General features: G+C 35.0%; 2 protein-coding genes across 2 annotated transcripts; one reads left to right on the forward strand and one right to left on the reverse strand.

Moving 5' to 3' along the window:
- The first annotated feature begins 3177 nt into the window (after positions 1–3177).
- Positions 3178–8461, forward strand: LOC122316881 (protein cereblon). Its single transcript, XM_043133711.1, has 10 exons — positions 3178–3557; positions 4124–4206; positions 4312–4389; positions 4561–4673; positions 4774–4839; positions 5203–5304; positions 5431–6007; positions 6658–6863; positions 7012–7175; positions 7893–8461. The coding sequence occupies exons 1-10, from the start codon at positions 3427–3429 to the stop codon at positions 8026–8028; spliced, it is 1656 nt and encodes a 551-aa protein (XP_042989645.1). The 5' UTR covers positions 3178–3426; the 3' UTR covers positions 8029–8461.
- A 784-nt stretch (positions 8462–9245) lies between these two features.
- LOC122317447 (NADP-dependent malic enzyme) lies at positions 9246–15240 on the reverse strand. Its single transcript, XM_043134553.1, has 19 exons — positions 14627–15240; positions 13757–13877; positions 13575–13649; positions 13079–13230; positions 12890–12995; positions 12686–12751; positions 12254–12349; positions 12070–12141; positions 11885–11968; positions 11696–11794; positions 11337–11384; positions 11206–11259; positions 10954–11052; positions 10771–10860; positions 10580–10657; positions 10379–10453; positions 10197–10287; positions 9689–9817; positions 9246–9599 (listed from the first exon to the last, which is right to left on the reverse strand). Exons 1-19 carry the CDS (start codon positions 14782–14784, stop codon positions 9511–9513), a joined length of 1782 nt encoding a protein of 593 aa, XP_042990487.1. The 5' UTR covers positions 14785–15240; the 3' UTR covers positions 9246–9510.
- Positions 15241–19042: the final 3802 nt, after the last annotated feature.

The following is a 19042-nucleotide window of genomic DNA, read 5'->3' on the forward strand; positions in this document are numbered from 1 at the left end:
TCTTGACCTAGGTATTTATAGTGCACCCGCGGGCAAAGCGCGGAATCGGAAAAGGCAAACAAATATCAAGAGGGTACGTACGACGTACGCGTATAGTAAAAGTAGTAAAAGATGGGATTCTTTCGTACACTTATTTGATTAGGTGCTAAAGTATATGCATGAAGATTCTACAATCCATCAATTCGGAGGAAAAGGATAGCTGAACCGTCCTTGCGAGCACCACATGCAGGGCGTAATCATTCATGTTCTTGTAGCTTTTTGGAGGAGTGCGCAAGGATTTGATCTGATCTAGTGTCAACCTCTGATGGCAATGTGCATACTATAGCCAGAGAAAGTTCGTAGATGTTAAGTCAAATTAGCATCTTAGATTAGAGTCAATCACTAGTACTTCGATCACATGCATGCTGTCCCTCAGAGCTAGCTAGTCTGCAAAACAAGTTATTGCAGTCTTGATCGATCACTGCCATCTTAATTTTCCCGAGCTGTTCCTAATTCATTCGATTAAACTCTAAATATTTCCCACTAGATCATAATAGCTAATGTATAATCATGATGTTACTTTCCCAACCTATGGGCTCCAGATTCTTAGTGATCGATTTCTTTCATGAACTGGCAAATAAAACTAGATGGGAAAGTACTAGGAAGGTACTCATACACGGCAGTGAAAGAAGACATCTCCTTATAGGAGACTTATAAGGTAGGTTACGTGCCACACCCTTTCAAATATATTATATATATTTGTTTTAATAGTTTTATATTTATATTAAAAAAATCTAAATAATTAAAATAAAGATATTATTCATTTAAAGTTCAATAATTACATTCCTTGATGAAATGAAGAAACATTTAGAAAATAGTGAATAAAGATCTTGGACTATCTATACATAAATTAAGGATGTAATTTTCTATCAGTCACATTTATTAATATAAATAAAGATAAGTTGAAAATTCCTATCCAATACTTTTTATATAAAAATATGTAAGAGTTCATGATCCAGAAATAATCGTTCTTTAAAATACTTGATCAATAATGATCAAAGGTAAATATTCTAATAATTCTTTTATTATTAGAGATTCTCTCCAAGGTCACAGGCAGCTCATGTCATGAATTGACCAAAAGAAAGAAAACAAAAATCTCTCACAAATAGTGATCGAAATGAGAATATAGTACTTACTACCTTTAAATTAGCAGTACGGTGGTCCTTCATGTACGGTGGTCCTCGTCCCTTTAAATTTAGCAGGATTCTTGCTCGATCCAATATCTCTATATAATTCTCGTCGAAAAGATGAAAGAAGAAAGGCGGTTGCAAAAGGGATTCTCCTTCACTCCTCCTTTGCCAGTGAAGAAAGAGATCACTAGAGCAGGAAATAATGGAGAGATTTTTCTGCCCCCACACTCCTTTGCAAAAGATCAAACAAAAGGCTTTAATTCGGGCGATCGAGTGGAATGGGATGGGAATATAAAGTGATTTTCCCCAACTTGTATTGGAGAGATTAAAGATCCCTCTTGCCATTATTCGATGATCTGTCCCGTGTCGATAAGAATTCCACACGGAAGACGGAGCACCGGCCATGATCATCATGATCAACGTATCCTTGGAAAGGAAATGAAACCCAAGTCATGATGAGCTCTGCATGAACGAACTAGAGCTAGCTAGCTAGAGCTGATTTAGCATGGCCTGTATAAATAAATAAAATAGCTCCATATTCCTGACCATGCATGGGCGAACATGTATTTATATTAATTAGTATTCCCATATAATTATAAGTAAACAATCTTCAGATTTTAACAAATGGATGAAAGTGATCAGGTCTTCGAACCAGTTATGATAAGCATTACAGCAAAGAAAATAATAGGAGAGATTTCAAGACCTCATGATCTTGTCTTTTCTGATCAAAAGATGAGCTGGCATACATATATATTGTTGCGTATCAAAACTGTCCAAGAATTACAGAAGATGATATTTAAGTGATTCAACAATTTACCTATATCTATTAAAGCCAAAGTTCAATATGTTTGTATGAGATTACAAATACTTAAAAGTTTCTCACGTTTCACTCTCTGCTTTTGCTCACACACTTCACATATCAGAACTCTTTTACTTATAGGAAAAGTTCTACTAAATATTTACTAAATATCAACCATCATTAATGACAAATGGTGAGTTATAGCAGCTATAATAAATCTGCAACATATAAGACGGTGCAGAGCATGAGATTTTGGACTGTACAAGTGCAAAGTGACCTTTTCAATTTCTACATTCACACTTAGTGGCTTTTTCAACATATTATATATATATATATATATATGAGAGATCAAAAGAATGATACTTCGATGAATATTGCAGTCAAATCTCGAGATAATAACTCAATAAACTTGAATTTGAACCCAGATATTTCAGTCCCGACTCACTAGCTAGCAGGTCAGGCGACATCACTTCACAGAAGAAACAACGATAAAATACATGAAATCATATCCATTTGGTGGCAATCAAAGACTGATCATCAGTGCACCAATATCACAGAAAACATTTGAAAATAAATAGGGTGATGAAAGGCATATTGCAGATTGCCTCCTCAACAATTCTAATTGCCTGATCAATGAATACACATCCTATGTTATTTTTTTCTTCAATCATATATAAGTACTTATATTATGCCCATGAACTATCTCATGTCAAAGCTAATTAATTATTATTTTTTTGGCATGCATGACGCAGAACTGTATGCAGTTGTGTCCGCGCGTTATTTGGAGTTTTTTTTTTTTTTGTCCTTTTTAAACGTCGAATATCACTTGCAAGAGTAAATAAAGCATTCTATTAGTGTTTGAGTAAATATGTTTCATACTTACAATCATATCTCTATAAATTTATATAACTTTGATATTAATATTTAAGATGAAAAAACGATAAACGCATGAAATCTCATAATATTTTCTGAATATTTGATAGTTAGCCTAATTTAATTAATTACACAAAACTAAATTATCTAATTTCATTTTATCATTACAATTTTTATACAAAATCTAATAAAAAAATAATTTTTCTAAATTTCAAAACAAAATTCATATTAAAAATTATATTATAATAACATTTTATTTAATTTTTAACAAAGATATCTCATATCGTCTATGATCTAACTGCATAACGAGGCCTAAATTTATAACTGAATAATATCACCCTCCCCGCGCTTCGAACTTGCCCCGACGCATTACGCAATAAACAATATGTGAGAGCCGAAAAGGAAAATTACGGAGGAAAAAACAAGAAAGGAAAGAATCCCAAATTTTCAGGAGGTTTGCCGCCGGCCGGGATATTCACAGTGGCGGGTATGCGTTCAAAGCTCTCGCTATTAAATTCTACTTTGTTTCTGAGTCTCTGACAGAACCCGAAGCCAAAACCTTAAACATAGTGACAATCAAAGGGAATGGACGACGATGGCATTCGAGAGATAGAGAGGCACCAGATGGAGCAGATTCGAGAGCTCGATCTCGAGGAACTCCAGGTCGAAGAGGTCGATGACCTCTACGCCTCATCCGACGATGACCTTGTCACCACGTAATTTCACCGACCCTTTCGTTGTTTGGTTTTCCTTTTATTCGAAATTTGATCGGTTTACTATCATATCCCCAAATCTTGTTACGTTGTACGGAACTTAATTAGGGTTATTTCGTAGTTTGAATTTATCGTGAGGGTGAAACTGGACTTCCTTACGTGCCGTTTGGCTTGCGAGAAAATCATATCAAGAATTAGAACAGCTGTCATAGCGACAGAGTTCTGGTTACCCTAGTTTAACACTTAGAGAATACAGTACCATGCATGATAATTCAAAATAATATCCATAGTCAAGGAGAATTTATTACCAGGTTTGATTAAAAAATATTTTATTTTATTTTATTATTTTTGGCTACTGAAGTTGAATAAATAGATACGGAAAATTTGAGATTAATATTCATAGCGCATTGGCTCGAACTCAATTACCAATAGGGGATGGATGTGCTTAAATAGCTTTTCTTTGATTTTTTTCCCGTTTTATAATGATCTGTAATTGATTTCACTTTTGTTGTTTTGATTATTTTCATGGGTTGCTGACGTCTTTACACATGTTTTCATGTGAACCAAAGTGATCGTGGTTATGGCGGTGCTGCCATGTCCGGCGAAATTACATTTAACACCTGTTTGGCTTCATTACATGCATATCTTGGTGGTATGCATACAGTGTTCTGTTTAATGTATATGCATATATTGGTGGCGCTTGGCGGTAGGCAAATTCTAATGCTTATGTTGTTTTGATCTCACTTGCATGAGACAGAGGTCGAAGACACTCATCGTCAGATGGCATTTTTGGAAGGTGGTTCCATTTTGAACCTCCCACTGTTCTATCTTGAAGGTAATTATTTATCTATTTATTTAAACGATTAAGCTATTGAATTTCAGTTCCAGTACCTACCTGGTGGCTATTAAAGTTTTTCTCCACCTTTACTGAGGATGCCTTCATATTCCTGTTCATTCTTGTCCCCTAATTGATTTTTCTAATGGGGATCCATGTGATATTTGTTAGGAGTTGTTCTGTTCCCAGAGGCCACCCTTCCTCTAAGAGTTATCCAGCCAGTTTTTATAGCTGCCGTTGAGAAAGCATTGACCCAGGTTGATGCTCCTTATACAATTGGTGTGGTAGGTGACCTCCTGACTGCTTTTCACTACTCTATTACTGCTTGAGATTTCTTTCTTGCTGTTGTCTAAAGGTTTTGATGACGTTTTGAAACTTTTCCAGGTCCATGTTCATAGGGATCCTGCTAATGGGAGGATAAGGTTTGCAACCATTGGGACAACAGCAGAGGTATAGTTACAAAACCTTGTAGCTCATTCTTTCTTCTTCTTTTTCTTCCTTTTTCAATTGATGGGGGTCTAACCTATTTGTATGCAGATCTTATTTATACGCATAGTAATTGCAATATAACACACAATTCTACATTAACACTCCCTTCCCCCACCCCCCAAAAAAAAATAAAAAAAATAAAAAGAAACAAGAAAAATAAAAAAGTGAAAAATTATAAGCCTGTTGGCAAGTGCCTCTTTTAATATGAGCTAGAGAAGTTTCATGCCTGTGGTATTCTTCATTGGGAGTGCTAGATTTTGGGGTCTAGTGTTTGATACCTTATTAATGCAAATAGCTTAAACTTGTTAAACTCACTTTTTACAGATTCGGCAATACCGTCGGTTAGAGGATGGTTCTCTGAATGTGGTTACTCGTGGGCAGCAGAGATTTCGTTTAAGGAAACGCTGGATTGATGTGGAAGCAGTGGTTAGGATGATATTACATCTACTTACCCAAAAAAGGATATTGTTAGGCTTGAATTCTATTTCTGTTTTATCTTTTTTGATATGTCTAACTGTAAGAGCTTATTTGGGGAATTTGTCATCTTTTTAGCCATGTGGGGAGGTCCAAATTATCCAGGAGGATCAACCATTAAGGACTCCACGTGATGCATGTGGAAAATTGACTCCATTCAATAATCTTCGGAGCCATGTAGTCTCACGTACACGGCCTTTACATGCTCATGATAAATTGCATCAATTTAGAGATGAGGAAAATGTTTCAGACTCAAACTCCGAAGGAAGCTTTGAGAGTGCACTCTCCCCTGTGGAAAGGACAATCCACCATTCTGCAGTTTATTCTTCTAATGGGTGTGATATAATGGATGAATCAACTAGTAGCGATGATGACAAGTTCTTGTGTGGGTCAGACCTACAATTTAGAAGGCCTTCACTGGATGACTCTGAGTCCATGGGATCATTGCATGCAGACCACAAGAAGCAAATAGGAATTGCTGAGTTGGGATTGGGAAATAGCTCAACTTCAGGAAGGCAATCTTGCAAAAGAGAAGAGCCAGACCATTGTTGGGAAAAAACAGACTTCAACAAAGTTCGCAGAGCTTCAAGAGCATTCTGGCCCTACTGGGTTTACAGTATGTATGACTCCTATAGCCTTGCTGAAAGGGCTGCAGGTAATTTACCTTGACTGTTCGTGCCCCTATATTCTTCTTGCCTTTCACTTTAAGTTCATCCATTTGCATAACATAAGACACTAATGTTGTTGTCGAGAAGTGTTGAGGAGAGTTGTGAATAGTAGTAAAAAGTAGGTGAAAAGTAATGAATAGTAGTAAAAGTAAGTGAAAAGTAATAATAAAGTAATAAATAATAGTGAGAAGTGTTGAGAGTGCTTGAGGTACTCTTAGTACCCAAATGCAGCCTAAGTCTAAGGACACTAATGTGGTTGAAACCATTATAAACATTTCTGTAGTTTGTCAGGGAAGGTATAAGACGGATTTTCTAATACATGAAAAGCATCAAATCTGCAAAAAAATCTTGAATTTTGTAGAACCAACCTTGTTAATCTTAGATGAGCACCTATAAAAAAAAAAAAGAGTTAAATCTTAGATGAGTAAGAATAACATCTGAAAAGAAATCCTCATTTAGTCCAGGGTATTTTAGCTTTGGATGCTTGGTCTAGGTGGAAAATTGCAGCGTAAAGTTTTCAGATATTTTAAAACCGACGATCTCTTCCTGTTTGCTATGCCTTTAGGCCAATAAGTTTGGATCTTGTCTACTCATTTTTCAGTTAATGATACTTGTGTTTCTGCACTTATTTTCGCAGATATGTGGAAAAGGATAGTTGGGGCACCCAGCATGGATGGCCTTGTTCGGAAGCCCGGTATTTTGTCATTTTATATTGCCAGTAAAATCCCTGTTTCTGAATCTACAAGGCAGGAGCTTCTGGAGATTGATGGGATTTCATATAGATTGCGTCGGGAAATTGAGTTACTTGAGAGTGTCAATCTTATTCAGTGTAAAAACTGTCAGGTCATTTATCATCCTTGTCCAAACATCTCTCTCTCTCTCTCTCTCTCTCTCTCTCTCTCTCTCTCTCTCTCTCTCTCTCTCTCTGTTGCTAACTGGATATGCAGCAACTCATTCCGTTCTTGCCTTTTACTTTGATGCAATGATGCAGACTGTAATTGCAAGGCGGAGTGATATGCTGGTTATGTCCTGTGAAGGTCCTCTTGGTGCTTATGTGAACCCTCACGGCTATGTACATGAAATAATGACACTCTACAGAGCAAATGGCTTAGCACTAAGGGGGCGACCACATTTAGAATACAGCTGGTTTCCTGGGTATGGAATTATCTTTTCTTTTTGTTCTTATGTCCCAGTGATTTGTTTGAAGAAATCTACTTGGGCAATGTCACACTTCATAAGCAAAGTGATTGCGCCAAGTGTCTGAAACCTTAGAAGCAAGCAGGGAAGCTTGGTACTGAATGTATTGACATTGAGTCCCCCACCATTGTTGCTTGCTTTTTTTCCCAGTAGCCATATATGCACAATGCTTTCCACGATGAATGTGCATTCTTTGGACCTTGACTGTCATGATTATATCTTGTGTATGATTTTGGTTAAGTTGCTGTGGTTTTTTGTTTTATGGTGCCTGACATTTTTTCATCACACAACCCGTCCGATTTCTACTTTGAGTAATGCCATGGTTATCGATGGCATTTCAGTGGCTCTTTCAACGATTCCCTTAGACCTGTCAACCAATCAGAATGCAATCATATGGTCTCTTCCGATTTTCAAATATTAGTATGCTATCATATATCTTTTTTCTGCACCGCATGTTAACTTATAGCTCCTTATTTGCAGTCTTTTCCTACTGTGTAATTGTCTGGGACAAACAAGATGCTAAGTACTGTTAACATTTATTAAAACTGTGCAATTTCCACGAGTAAATGGTGATGAAACTGTGTACTTTGGGAAATATTTTATTCAGAACTCTAGAAATAGAATTAATCTGTTCTATGATAGATGCAAAAGTTGACAATTTACAAATTATTGCAGGTATTCATGGACGATCACCAACTGTGCCACTTGTGAAACCCAAATGGGTTGGCTATTCACTGCCACAAATAAGTTGTTGAAGCCAAGATTGTTTTGGGGGATTAGGAGTTCTCAACTTGCTGATGGCATGCGATAACAGTGAAATGTCGACGTGCTTCTCTGAATTTTCTGGTCACTTTTTTTTCCCCTTTATAAGGAAGAGAACGAATTTTCCAGTCACTACGTAGTGAGATTATTGTATATGGCTTGGGTCAATCCCTCTGTTGAAGTTTATTCGATGGGATTTATTATGAATCAACTACTATTCATTTTCACATCGCACTTATAACTTTTTATAGGGTGTAGGGATGCTTTTCATAAGATATATGGATGTTTTTTATAGGGTGTGTAGTGTGGAGTGATGAATAGTGGCTGAGAAGAATTTTTCTGAATTTTTCTTATTCGATGCGTCCTTTACTCTGTTTAGACACACTCTCAGCTGGTAGCATATACCTAGGAACATATAATTGGATAAAGAGCTTTTGTTGAAATGCATTAGCCCAAGATTTGGGTGCGAATTGTGATGTAAAGCATGTTAGAACACTAGCCTTGGTTTCTCTATATGCATCTTTAAAATTACATTTTTTGAAAATTAATTTTGCATATTAAGAAAAATGCCACGTTTGATTATGCATCTTTGAACTAAATAATAATAAAATATTATTATTTTTTATTTTTATTTTTTATAATTATTATTTATATATTTTACAATTAGCACTATGTGTTCAAAAATACCAATTTTATATATCTAAATATTACTAATATTATATATCAAAATGATCAATTTTATCATATTAGTACGTACTAAAAAACACTTTGTATCATCAATTCAATACAAGTTTCATATATCAAAATTATCTTAATATAAATTTCACAAAGTTAATTTTAATGGGTGAGAGAGAAAAAACAATAAAAATAATGTTTAGAGAGTGAAAAATGATTCTTCATTTATAGCTACTTTTGTTGTTAGAGATGAGATAAGTTGAGATTAAAGTTGAAAGTTGAATAAAATATTATTAGAATATATTATTTTTGTATTGAGATTTGAAAAAGTTGAATTGTTTATTTTATTTTGTATAAAAATTTGAAAAAGTTATAATGATTAAGATGATATGAGATGAGAGTTTTCTGAAAGTGAACAAAACCTTAATGGAGATGAATTTAAAGACATTATTCAAATTTAAAAATGAAGATAAATAAGCCACTCTTACAAGCTAAAGTCATTCTTTCAGAAATTTAATTTAATTTAATTTAATTTCCAACATCAACAAATTTAATTTGTTGTACTCATCTAACATTTGTGCCACACCCATGTTGAGCCGAATTGGCAGTCCCACACATCAGTCATTAGGCATCAGATGTATAATCATAATACATTTGTCATTATTCTAGAGTAAAAATCGCTTATTTCCCTTTTTATCTTTGAAGAAAATGGATAACAAAATACTTGTTATCCTAATATATAAACTGTAATTTATGAACTCGAGGATTAAAGGAAAACCAATGACTGGCACAAAAAGAAAAAGGAAACAAAAATTTAGAATCTCAGGGAAATTGCCGATTACAAAATGGAGGGATTTCAACGATAGCTTCGGTAAACTGGGCTGTACATGCAGCTCTCTGCATACTTAACAAGATCCTTTGGTCGAGGGAGGCGAGAAGCAAGACCTATACAGCAATCAGATTATACAGCAATGTTAACAAGTTACAGGAAACTTTTGTTTGGGCTGGGCTGAACATATGAAAACGAAACTCACCGAGGTCATATGCCTTGGCAGCTACATCAGCAGCAATGTGGGCAGATATCTTTCTGATATTGGAGAATGGTGGGTAAATCAGCCCCTTATCAAAGTTTTCCCGTGTCACTTGTGCAGCCAAAGTTTCCGCTGTTGGAAGAGGAGGAATTATGAGAATAGTTTAAAACAAACATAAAAGGAAATGAGAAGATTGAAGAATAACAATGAAGTAGCAGGTGAGTATTGTTCCACCCACTTTAGCATTCTTCCACTATTCTACAAAGGATTCCTAGGCTACTAAGGATTTTTTTTTTTTTTTTTTGGTATATGCAATAAAAATATCTTATACATGAGCTAAAATACACCATCCAGGTACACAGGGATTATACGGTAGATACAACCATTTGGAAAGAAAGAACCATAAAACCTAGAAGAATTTCAGAAAACAAATCTGGTAGAATATGAGTATATGCTGCCATCATAAGCAGCAAAGTTTTCAACCAGATATATGCATTATAGATGTACTTACAGGCTACCAGAAGCATGTCATCGTGCACTCGAATTGCACCAGAGATGATCAAACCCAAACCAAGACCAGGAAAAATGTAAGCATTGTTGGCCTGAATGAAATGAATTTAGTGAGCAGTTATATCCATGTAAATTTGATGTGAATCGAATCATTTAGGATAGCATAATAATAAAGTTTTGGACCTGGCCGGGCACAAAAACCTTCCCACCATACTCAACGGCATCGAATGGGCTTCCACTGGCAAAGATTGCTCGACCCTATATTGTATATTCACCGAGGACAGAGTTAAAAAGAGTGACGCTATTTCCAGCTCTATGCATAATAACGGTCAAATTTCAATTAATGAGGAGCTTGAATTTAGAATGTAAGAAAAAGAGTTTTACCTCGCTCCATGCATAAGCTTCTTCAGCAGTACACTCAGACTGTGAAGTTGGGTTGGAAAGAGCTAAAATCAGAGGTTTCTACAAACCAATCGTCGAAGCCAATGTCAGACTTTTTTTTTGGGGGATAAATAGCATCAATTTCAACTCCTGTTAAATTATATAAATATCTTAGATTGAGCCGGGAAGAGAACCTCATTGAAAGATGCCATGGCCTCCACAACCTCCTTTGTGAAAGTCTTTCCCACTCCAGACGATCCTATCAGAACTGTCGGCTTGATTGCCTGGTACATTGGAACCATGATGTAAGTTTACATAAAATTCCTTATCGGAGGTCCCTGACTAAAGATAAAGTATTATCCAAGACATTTTCGCACCTTGACAGCATGCAAGAGCCCCTTAACAGGTTCATGGTCATGAGCCCAAGGCTTCTTGAAGTGTTGAAGCGACTCCCTACGGGAGTTAACAATCAGTCCCTGCAACAAAATTAGCTTACTTGTTATAAGTGAGATAAAGAAGAAAAGAAAATTCAACAGGATATAGGAAAAATGCCAAGAAAAAAAAAAAAGAAAAACAGAAAAACTATTTTTTCCTTGCCAGGCATGAACTTCAGATGAGGTTCCTATTACCTTTGAGTCCACAAGCCAAATCTTCTTTCGGGTTTGTTCTAGTGGAGCTTTTGTCTGTGAGGAAAATAAAACTCAATGACTGATTGTTTGCTGAATAAAACATAAAATGGTTTAGATGGAGAAGTTCATACCTGCTTTGACATCTCAAGTGCTATGAGCTCCGCTATACCTGTTCCAGCCTTCAATAGACAAGGGACAAAAGTGAGAACCAGTAGTGTATGTATGAACGTTGATAAGATTAGCTGGTACCATTCATGATGTATACATAGATAAAGGGATCAGAAAAGCAACAAGAAGGAAAGCATGGGTTCATCTAGTTAAACGTTGCTTGAAATTTTGGATGAAGACTAAAAAAGGTAAATCCAACAAGAGTGAAACAATTAAATTATGACTTTCAACTTGTTCTTAGTCTCAGTAATGAAAGAAAGGAATCCACAATAAAAAGGAGGGAACAAAAAAAGCTTCAAAGGTAGATGGATTCGAGCCTCACTTCTCCGGCACCGAGGAACAAGAAAGTATGGTCAGCTAAGCTCCCACCAACTAATTTCAGGGCTGCTATAATCCCTGATAATACCACAGATGCCGTACCCTGAATCAAATTGGAAGGGGCTACTTTAGAGAAACATTACCAAATTGAAAACAAAATGGCTAGAGGTCAGAAAGTTTCTGAACGCGTTACTTGTATATCATCATTAAAGACGAGATGAGATGAACGGTATCGTGACAGCAACTCGAATGCATTATGGTTCGCAAAATCCTCAAACTGGGGAATAAAAGTTAAACATTAAGATAACAGGACAGCCATGTGAACAAACTCAAAACTTCAAAGAAGTATGAAACAGTTGGTTGAAAAATGATAAAGACCTGTATTAGAACCTTCTCCCCGTAGTTCTGTTTAACTGCACTCATGAACTCGTCTAGAAGCTCTGTATATTCCTAAATCAAAAGAAAGAAAAACCACCTTTATAATAAAATATTTACATTTGTCAAAATATTTTTAAAAAAATGCAGTAACTGAGAAGGGAAGGAGACAAGAATATCATGAAACCTGCCCAGTTGCCCTTTTATGCCTGAGCCCAATGTAAAATTCATCATTCAATAGCTCCTCATTGTTTGTGCCAACGTCGATGGTTATAGGCAAGCACTGTAGACAATAAATTAAATAGAAAAGTTACTTTCAAATTTATTATTAAAAAGGTCCTATTAATTTGTCAACACTTTTGATAAAACAACTAATTAAGGTCTATTTGAAGTAACAAAACTTTCAAGTCTCCATGAGGAGTTTATCGAACTGCATCGTCAGAGAGGTGTGGTCATAACCTAGTTGGGCTAATTAATGCTAAAACACATAAACAAAGAAAATTATGCCAAGAAATTAGCCTTAAACTCACGATCACGAGAATCTAGTTTAAAATAACATAAGAACAAATAATGTAAAAGTCCATGAAACAAAGGGGAGAGCAGTTGGAATAGGGCTTACTGCTGAAGGACGAACTCCTCCGAGCGCTGTATACAGAGAAAGTTTTCCGACAGGAATCCCCATTCCCTGATAAACATGAAACAATCATGTCAAAGAAATTGCTTAAAAACTCAACAGTGAGCCAAGAGATAGAGATTATATGAAATCCAACGCATAATTTATCTTTGCAGATATCAAATTCAAATTGAATCAAATGTACCATACCTGGCAGCCAAGATCACCAAGCCCCAATATACGCTCACCATCAGTCACGACAATAACTTGAATAGACTTCTCTGGCCAATTTTTCAAGACTTCAAGAATCTTACCCCTGAAAAAATTGACAGACCATTAATTATTTGGTTCAATTCTATGCACAAGATTAAAAATAAAAAATTCCTTCAGAAATTATACTTCTCTTTCAAACTGATGTAAAGTCCCTGGGGATGCCTAAAAATGCTTCCATATTTCTGGCAAGCTTCACCAACAGTTGGAGTGTACACAACTGGAAGCAGTTCCTCAACATTATCGATCAGAAGCTTGTAAAACAGCCTTTCATTTCTCTCCTGGAGAACACAACAAAGTTGTACCAGAGCTTCAGTAAGAGTTGCTTAAATATTGTTAACACCCATGAAACAAGATTAGCACCACTTATTTCCAGTTTTAAATTACAAAGACAAATCTTGATCCAAATTACATCCTCAAGAGTAGGGCCTCGAGGGAGAGGGGGCAAGAGAGAGTCAACTTGAATCAAAAGGAAACCGTGGTTTAACAATTGAAAATTAAAGCCCCTTCTGTGACTTGATTTGGATTGATTTTAAAATACTGAAGAGGATCCTTTTAGAGTTCATTGTCTCAGGTATGTTTGACTGTTCTAAAACCAATATGAATTAGGCAAATGAAAAATTACCTGAAGATCCATCATGGCCATGTACCTTTGCAATGGAACTTTATATTGGCGAAGATTGTGCATTAACTTCCTTTCCTAAAAAGCAATAAGTACAAATTATCCAATTAGCAAAACCAAAACAATGACAACTATGGTATTAAGCACTGATTGTATGAGTAAGATAAATAGGTCGTTTAAGTAACCTGAAGCTCCTGAGAAAGCACTGATGGAGGCAGAAGACCTCGCAAGTAGTGAGCATCTCTCTCTTTCCCATTGAAGGCAAGCCCTTTGTTGTGGCGTGGATCCCGCAGCAAGGTATACCCGCTGAAAACATACGGTCAACAAAAAAAAAAATCAACTTTTGCACGATGTTTCTGTTCTTTATACCATTATCAAGCAAGAAATGAAAAGGCACAGAAGAAAAAAAAATCAGAATGATTGGGATAAGTAAGCACCATTAAGGACGGCCAGTCCATGTAATTTAAAATTTTGGGGAGAAAATTGCGAGGAAACTATGAAAATGAAGGTGAAATGAATAAAGATCGCATTTTTTGAAAAAATGAAAAGAAAAAAAATCAGGTGCCTACATCCATCAAAATAGAGGTTGAAGGCACTTTTTTCCAAAACCAATTTCTCATCAAGATATATCTAGCATTCGATTCGTAGACTTTATTCTCTCACTTGCTGATCAGAAAGTCCAACGACAAAAAGACCCAATGAAATACTTTAGTTGCATAAAACGAGGAAATGAAAAGCTTTGCCAGATCAAAACCTTCTACGTATAGAAAGCCTCAAGAAACATAGAACTAGAAAATTAGATTTTAAAAAATAACTTAATGCAAACAATGGATAAATTAAAATGGGTATTTTTTTTCTTTGGCAGGAAGAAATAATTAAAAAAATCAATCAAAAGAAGTGAGAAAAAAGAAATTCTAAGGGGATCTAAGAAAACCATCGACAATAGTGTAAACAGCCAAACATTACAAAGAAAAACAATTTAAATCAAAATGCATACAAACAATTAAAACAGTAATGACATATTGCTGCCATTCATCTCTGCGTCTCATTCTCACCTTGCAACTGAGACAGTCCAGGGAGTGACAAGCTGATCCTCTGTGGCACTATCCTCACCGTACACGTCCTCAACACCCCCTCCAAAACCAGACTTACCCTCCACATCCATCACTGAATCACCAGTACCGTTCCTCATCTCCTTCATTGTCCTATCCATCAATTTTAACTCCTCCGATACCCAAAACCAACACAGAGTCAAAATAACAAGCAGAATGCTTTGCAGAAACGAAAAACCGCTACCCTCCTTTTATATCCTCGTTTTCCTTTCTTTTTCTCTTGTTTTGTTGAGTCGTTGCATATGGAGTTGAAAATAAAGGAGTTGGAATGAAAGAGAATAACGTGGAGTACACACGGTTTAATTCAATTCAACGAACCCAGATCACTATCATATTATTTCACTTTGATTCTTTCATACTTTACAATAATGGCGTTTTCTTGTGCGTGCCAGAATAATGTATAGTGTCTTTCCACCAATATCATAATGAAGGAACGTGAAAGGGCAGGCAAAATAAAATATCATTCCGCGTTATACTTATGACGGGAGAGGCGGAGACTCGGTTCCGCGTTTTAAAATCGAGAGAGAATAACCAGCTCATAGAAAGGGGCTGGTGCGGGCGTTGTGTCGCTGGTGTGTGTTTCTATTTGTGTTCCTCTTAGGAGAGAAAATGGGTGTACGTTGTAAATGTGTTTTCTCGGATTTTGATTGATGGTTGGATAATTAACCATTGATATCTGAATAAGAATCACGTCATGAGTATAGAATGAGCGATGTATAAGTTGAATTAAAATGTTTTAATATCATGTATGTATTAAATCATTAAATTTTAATAGATAAGTAAAGCTGGAAAAAAAAATTCTAAAATGAATTGTCGTGTACGTTGGATTGAGAAGTATAATAAAATAAAAGTCTCGACTCTCAAGCCGTTTCCCACGAAATGCTTTTCATTTTGAACAACCAGGACGTGTACGGTAAGGATAGCGCCACGGAGGATCGGTTTATCTATTCTTGAAACTAATGTCTATTTTGTTGTTTGGTCAGATCCGGCATGCTAGCGAAGGAATCAACAGGCTACATCTCAGAAAATAAATAATCTCACTTCTAAAAAATAACGAATCAGATAAAATTATATTAATTAACTGTACTCTTAAAATCATATCCAAGTTTACTTTTAACACAAAATATTCTATAATGTTTTGTTTTCATCCAAGAAAAAGCATGTTTGGTTGTTTAAGCTTACTCTAACTATGATAATTTTTTTATATTTTTTATAATATAATCTAGACTTCCACACAAGTTTATCTACCAAGAACAGCATAAGATGGTCAAAAGTAACCTTTTTTTACAGGACCCTTGGAATCCATTCAAATATATATATATTGAGTGGTCTAAGACAAAGGTGACACCATTTTCACATTAGTCTTGTTGAGGCACCTGGTTATTGCATACGCATCTCGTTGACCTGGCACCTGGGGGAGGCTCATCCCGGGGGCGCTCACCCTCCGTCATCTCGAAAGATGGACGCTCGGGCCTCCCTCCCGGTTTCCAATTAATTTTTAGTTTTTTTATTTTAATTTTTGTTTAAATAATTATTATTATCCTACAGTCATTATTACAACTATATTTAAAATTAAAAGTATTTATATAAAAAAAAATTTGTAAATTATTTTATAAAAATATTCCTCACTTAAATTAATATACTTGTGAAAATTATTTGTGTACATTTCTCTTGCATACAACACGAACAAGCTCCATAACTTGTCAAGGTCAAAGTCTGTTTTTTCAAAGGTGCTGGTCATTTGTAGATGCGCAATTTAAAGGGCTAGGTGAGGTTTTGGTTTTTTTTTTTTTTTTCTATTTTTCCTTCTTCTTCTTTCATCCGGGCTTGAGGCCGAGGTCAATGCATGTGTCTTTCCCATTGATGCCCGTAACTTGTTCAGTACTCAAGTCTATTTGGGGGGTACGATCAAATTACCCAAAAAATGATCTCCCAATTCCAAGTTACAACTCTTTGAAATATATATTTAATGAACTCTTTAACGTCGTTGGCTCGTTCAATCATTCATGCAGCTGAGTTAACCATATCAAATCCGACTCTATTGAAAATTTATCCATATAAATCATAACTACGTACAGAAGTTAGAATCATTACTAATAAATCATCAGTTTTGAGAACTCTCGTAAACTCAAAACATGATTTATAAATGAGTTTTAGAAGTTATTTGGATAGTAAGATGAGATGAAATGGTAAGAGATGATTTTAGATAAAAGTTGAATCAAGTATTATTAGAATATTATTTTTTAAATAATATTATTAAATAAAAACTACTTTCTAAATGGTGTCAAAATATTCTCAAAAGTACTCACCGATTTGGTTTTATTTTTTATTATGTATGATATGTGGCGTGGGATCTTTAGTAGTATAAGACTATTCAAAACGAAATCGATCGGTCTTGTAACTTTTTGGGTTTCGTAGTAAGCTAGGGTTGGTAGTTAATCGGGTAGAATTGTTTAAAAGAGTGGGGCTACTGTGGCGCCCAACTCTTACCGCTGGGCATGCCGCCCAGTTAATTCTTTTTTTAAAATTGTTTTTACACATTTTTTTATTATATTTAAATAATAATAAAAATATATCAATACACTTAAAACTACTTCCTTAATTATTAAATAAAAAAAATAAAAATTGACCAGCAATCAAGTATAACGGTCAAGCCAGGCGGCAAACAAGTCTTATCCTTGTTTAAAATCATCTGAAAACTACAGTAGTGGGTTTGGACCTACTGATCTTGACCATGCGCGCCTCATGATATTTTCAAAGTACTCACCCATTTGGTTTTTTATTTTTATTTTTAATTTTTTATTATGTATGATGTTTGGTGTAGGATTATTAGTAAGATAAGACTATTCAAAAAGAGAGCGGTCGCTCTTGTGAATTTTTGGGTTTCTTTTAGTAGGCTACGGCTGGTGGCGACTGGGCTAGAATTGTTTAAAATCATCTGAAAACTACAGTAGTGGGTCTGGACATCTTGACCTTGCGCGCCACATGATCGACCTGCTTCTTATATATATACAAGTAATGTTTTTACTTTCAAAGTCATATGCAGGACCAGACTTTGCGTATATATATTCAATGTTGGAGGCCATCGTTAATATATAACAGACTACGTTTAGTCATGCGCGCATGCAGTAATTCTTTAATTCGTTCTTGAACCTTCAAAGTCATTTTTCGTTCATGCATTCCTACTCCTAATCATTAAACAGATCAGAGATCAGTCGAATGAATTTGGATCATTTTTCTGTTGTCTTTTTTCTCTGGTACGTACATGACCCGATGTACACGTTCTTGAAGGCGAAAACTTTGATTTCAAACACGATATTGGCTCAACTCGATCACCATTTCATACCCAAGAGTAGTAAGATTTTCCCATTTCTCTCGTCTTGTCAAATAAGTGGTTAAGAGACGTACCTAATATCCTTTGAAGTTTCAGCTCACCATTGCAATTTTCGATATATATATAAACACATATTATGTATTGAATTCCATATATGTACATAGCCATGAATTGTATCAATTAGACATGTTCACGACCAGATTCATGAGAAACATGAGTTTAAATACATGTACCCACTTCCATAACTAATATACATAACCCTCTTCTGATCAACACATATCTAAGAAAAATTTTATTTTCAAAATTAGTGTGTAAAGCATACCTAATAAGCTAATCACATAACATAATTTGATTTGAAAAATAAATTTTGAAATTTGAATCTTACAAATCAAATTTTATCATTTAAATAATGTGAATGATGTGTTTTACATACACACCAACTTGAGAATATAATAACTTATATATAAATATAAGGTAAACCAAGATTGCAAACCAATAGATTTATCAAGATAAATAAATATATTATAAAATAATATTTTGTTGTAAAGTAGATTTAACGAATCATATAAAATCACGTTAGTTTGTAAATTTATTTTTATAAAAACCTCTACGTGGTTATATCACTTCTCGTACCAAAACCCTAATCTTTTAATTTGGTGTTGAGTTTTCAAATTGTAACAAAGTTTTCCAGATTAGCTTGAAGAATACTTTGCGAATAATATTTTATTTTTTATCTTACCTCCTAAATAGTAATATCTTTCCGGTATGATGAAATTCATTCCATGTAAATGTGAAGGAGAAATAATAGAGTCATCGAAAATTTGTACATATATTTTGTATTGATTTAAAAAAAAAAAAGTTGTCTTAATGGTTAAGGAAGTATTTTTTAATGATTTTTTAATTTTTTAATTTTAAAAATGTTTAAAGGATTTTAAAAAATAATTAAAGAAAAACAATTACACTGTTTAGTACCTTCGGTATCGAATTTTCTGTGGGCACTGCCGAAGGCGAGGAGCCCGATATCA

The sequence above is a fragment of the Carya illinoinensis genome, chromosome 7 (assembly GCF_018687715.1).
Source record: "Carya illinoinensis cultivar Pawnee chromosome 7, C.illinoinensisPawnee_v1, whole genome shotgun sequence".
Classification (NCBI taxonomy): domain Eukaryota; kingdom Viridiplantae; phylum Streptophyta; class Magnoliopsida; order Fagales; family Juglandaceae; genus Carya; species Carya illinoinensis.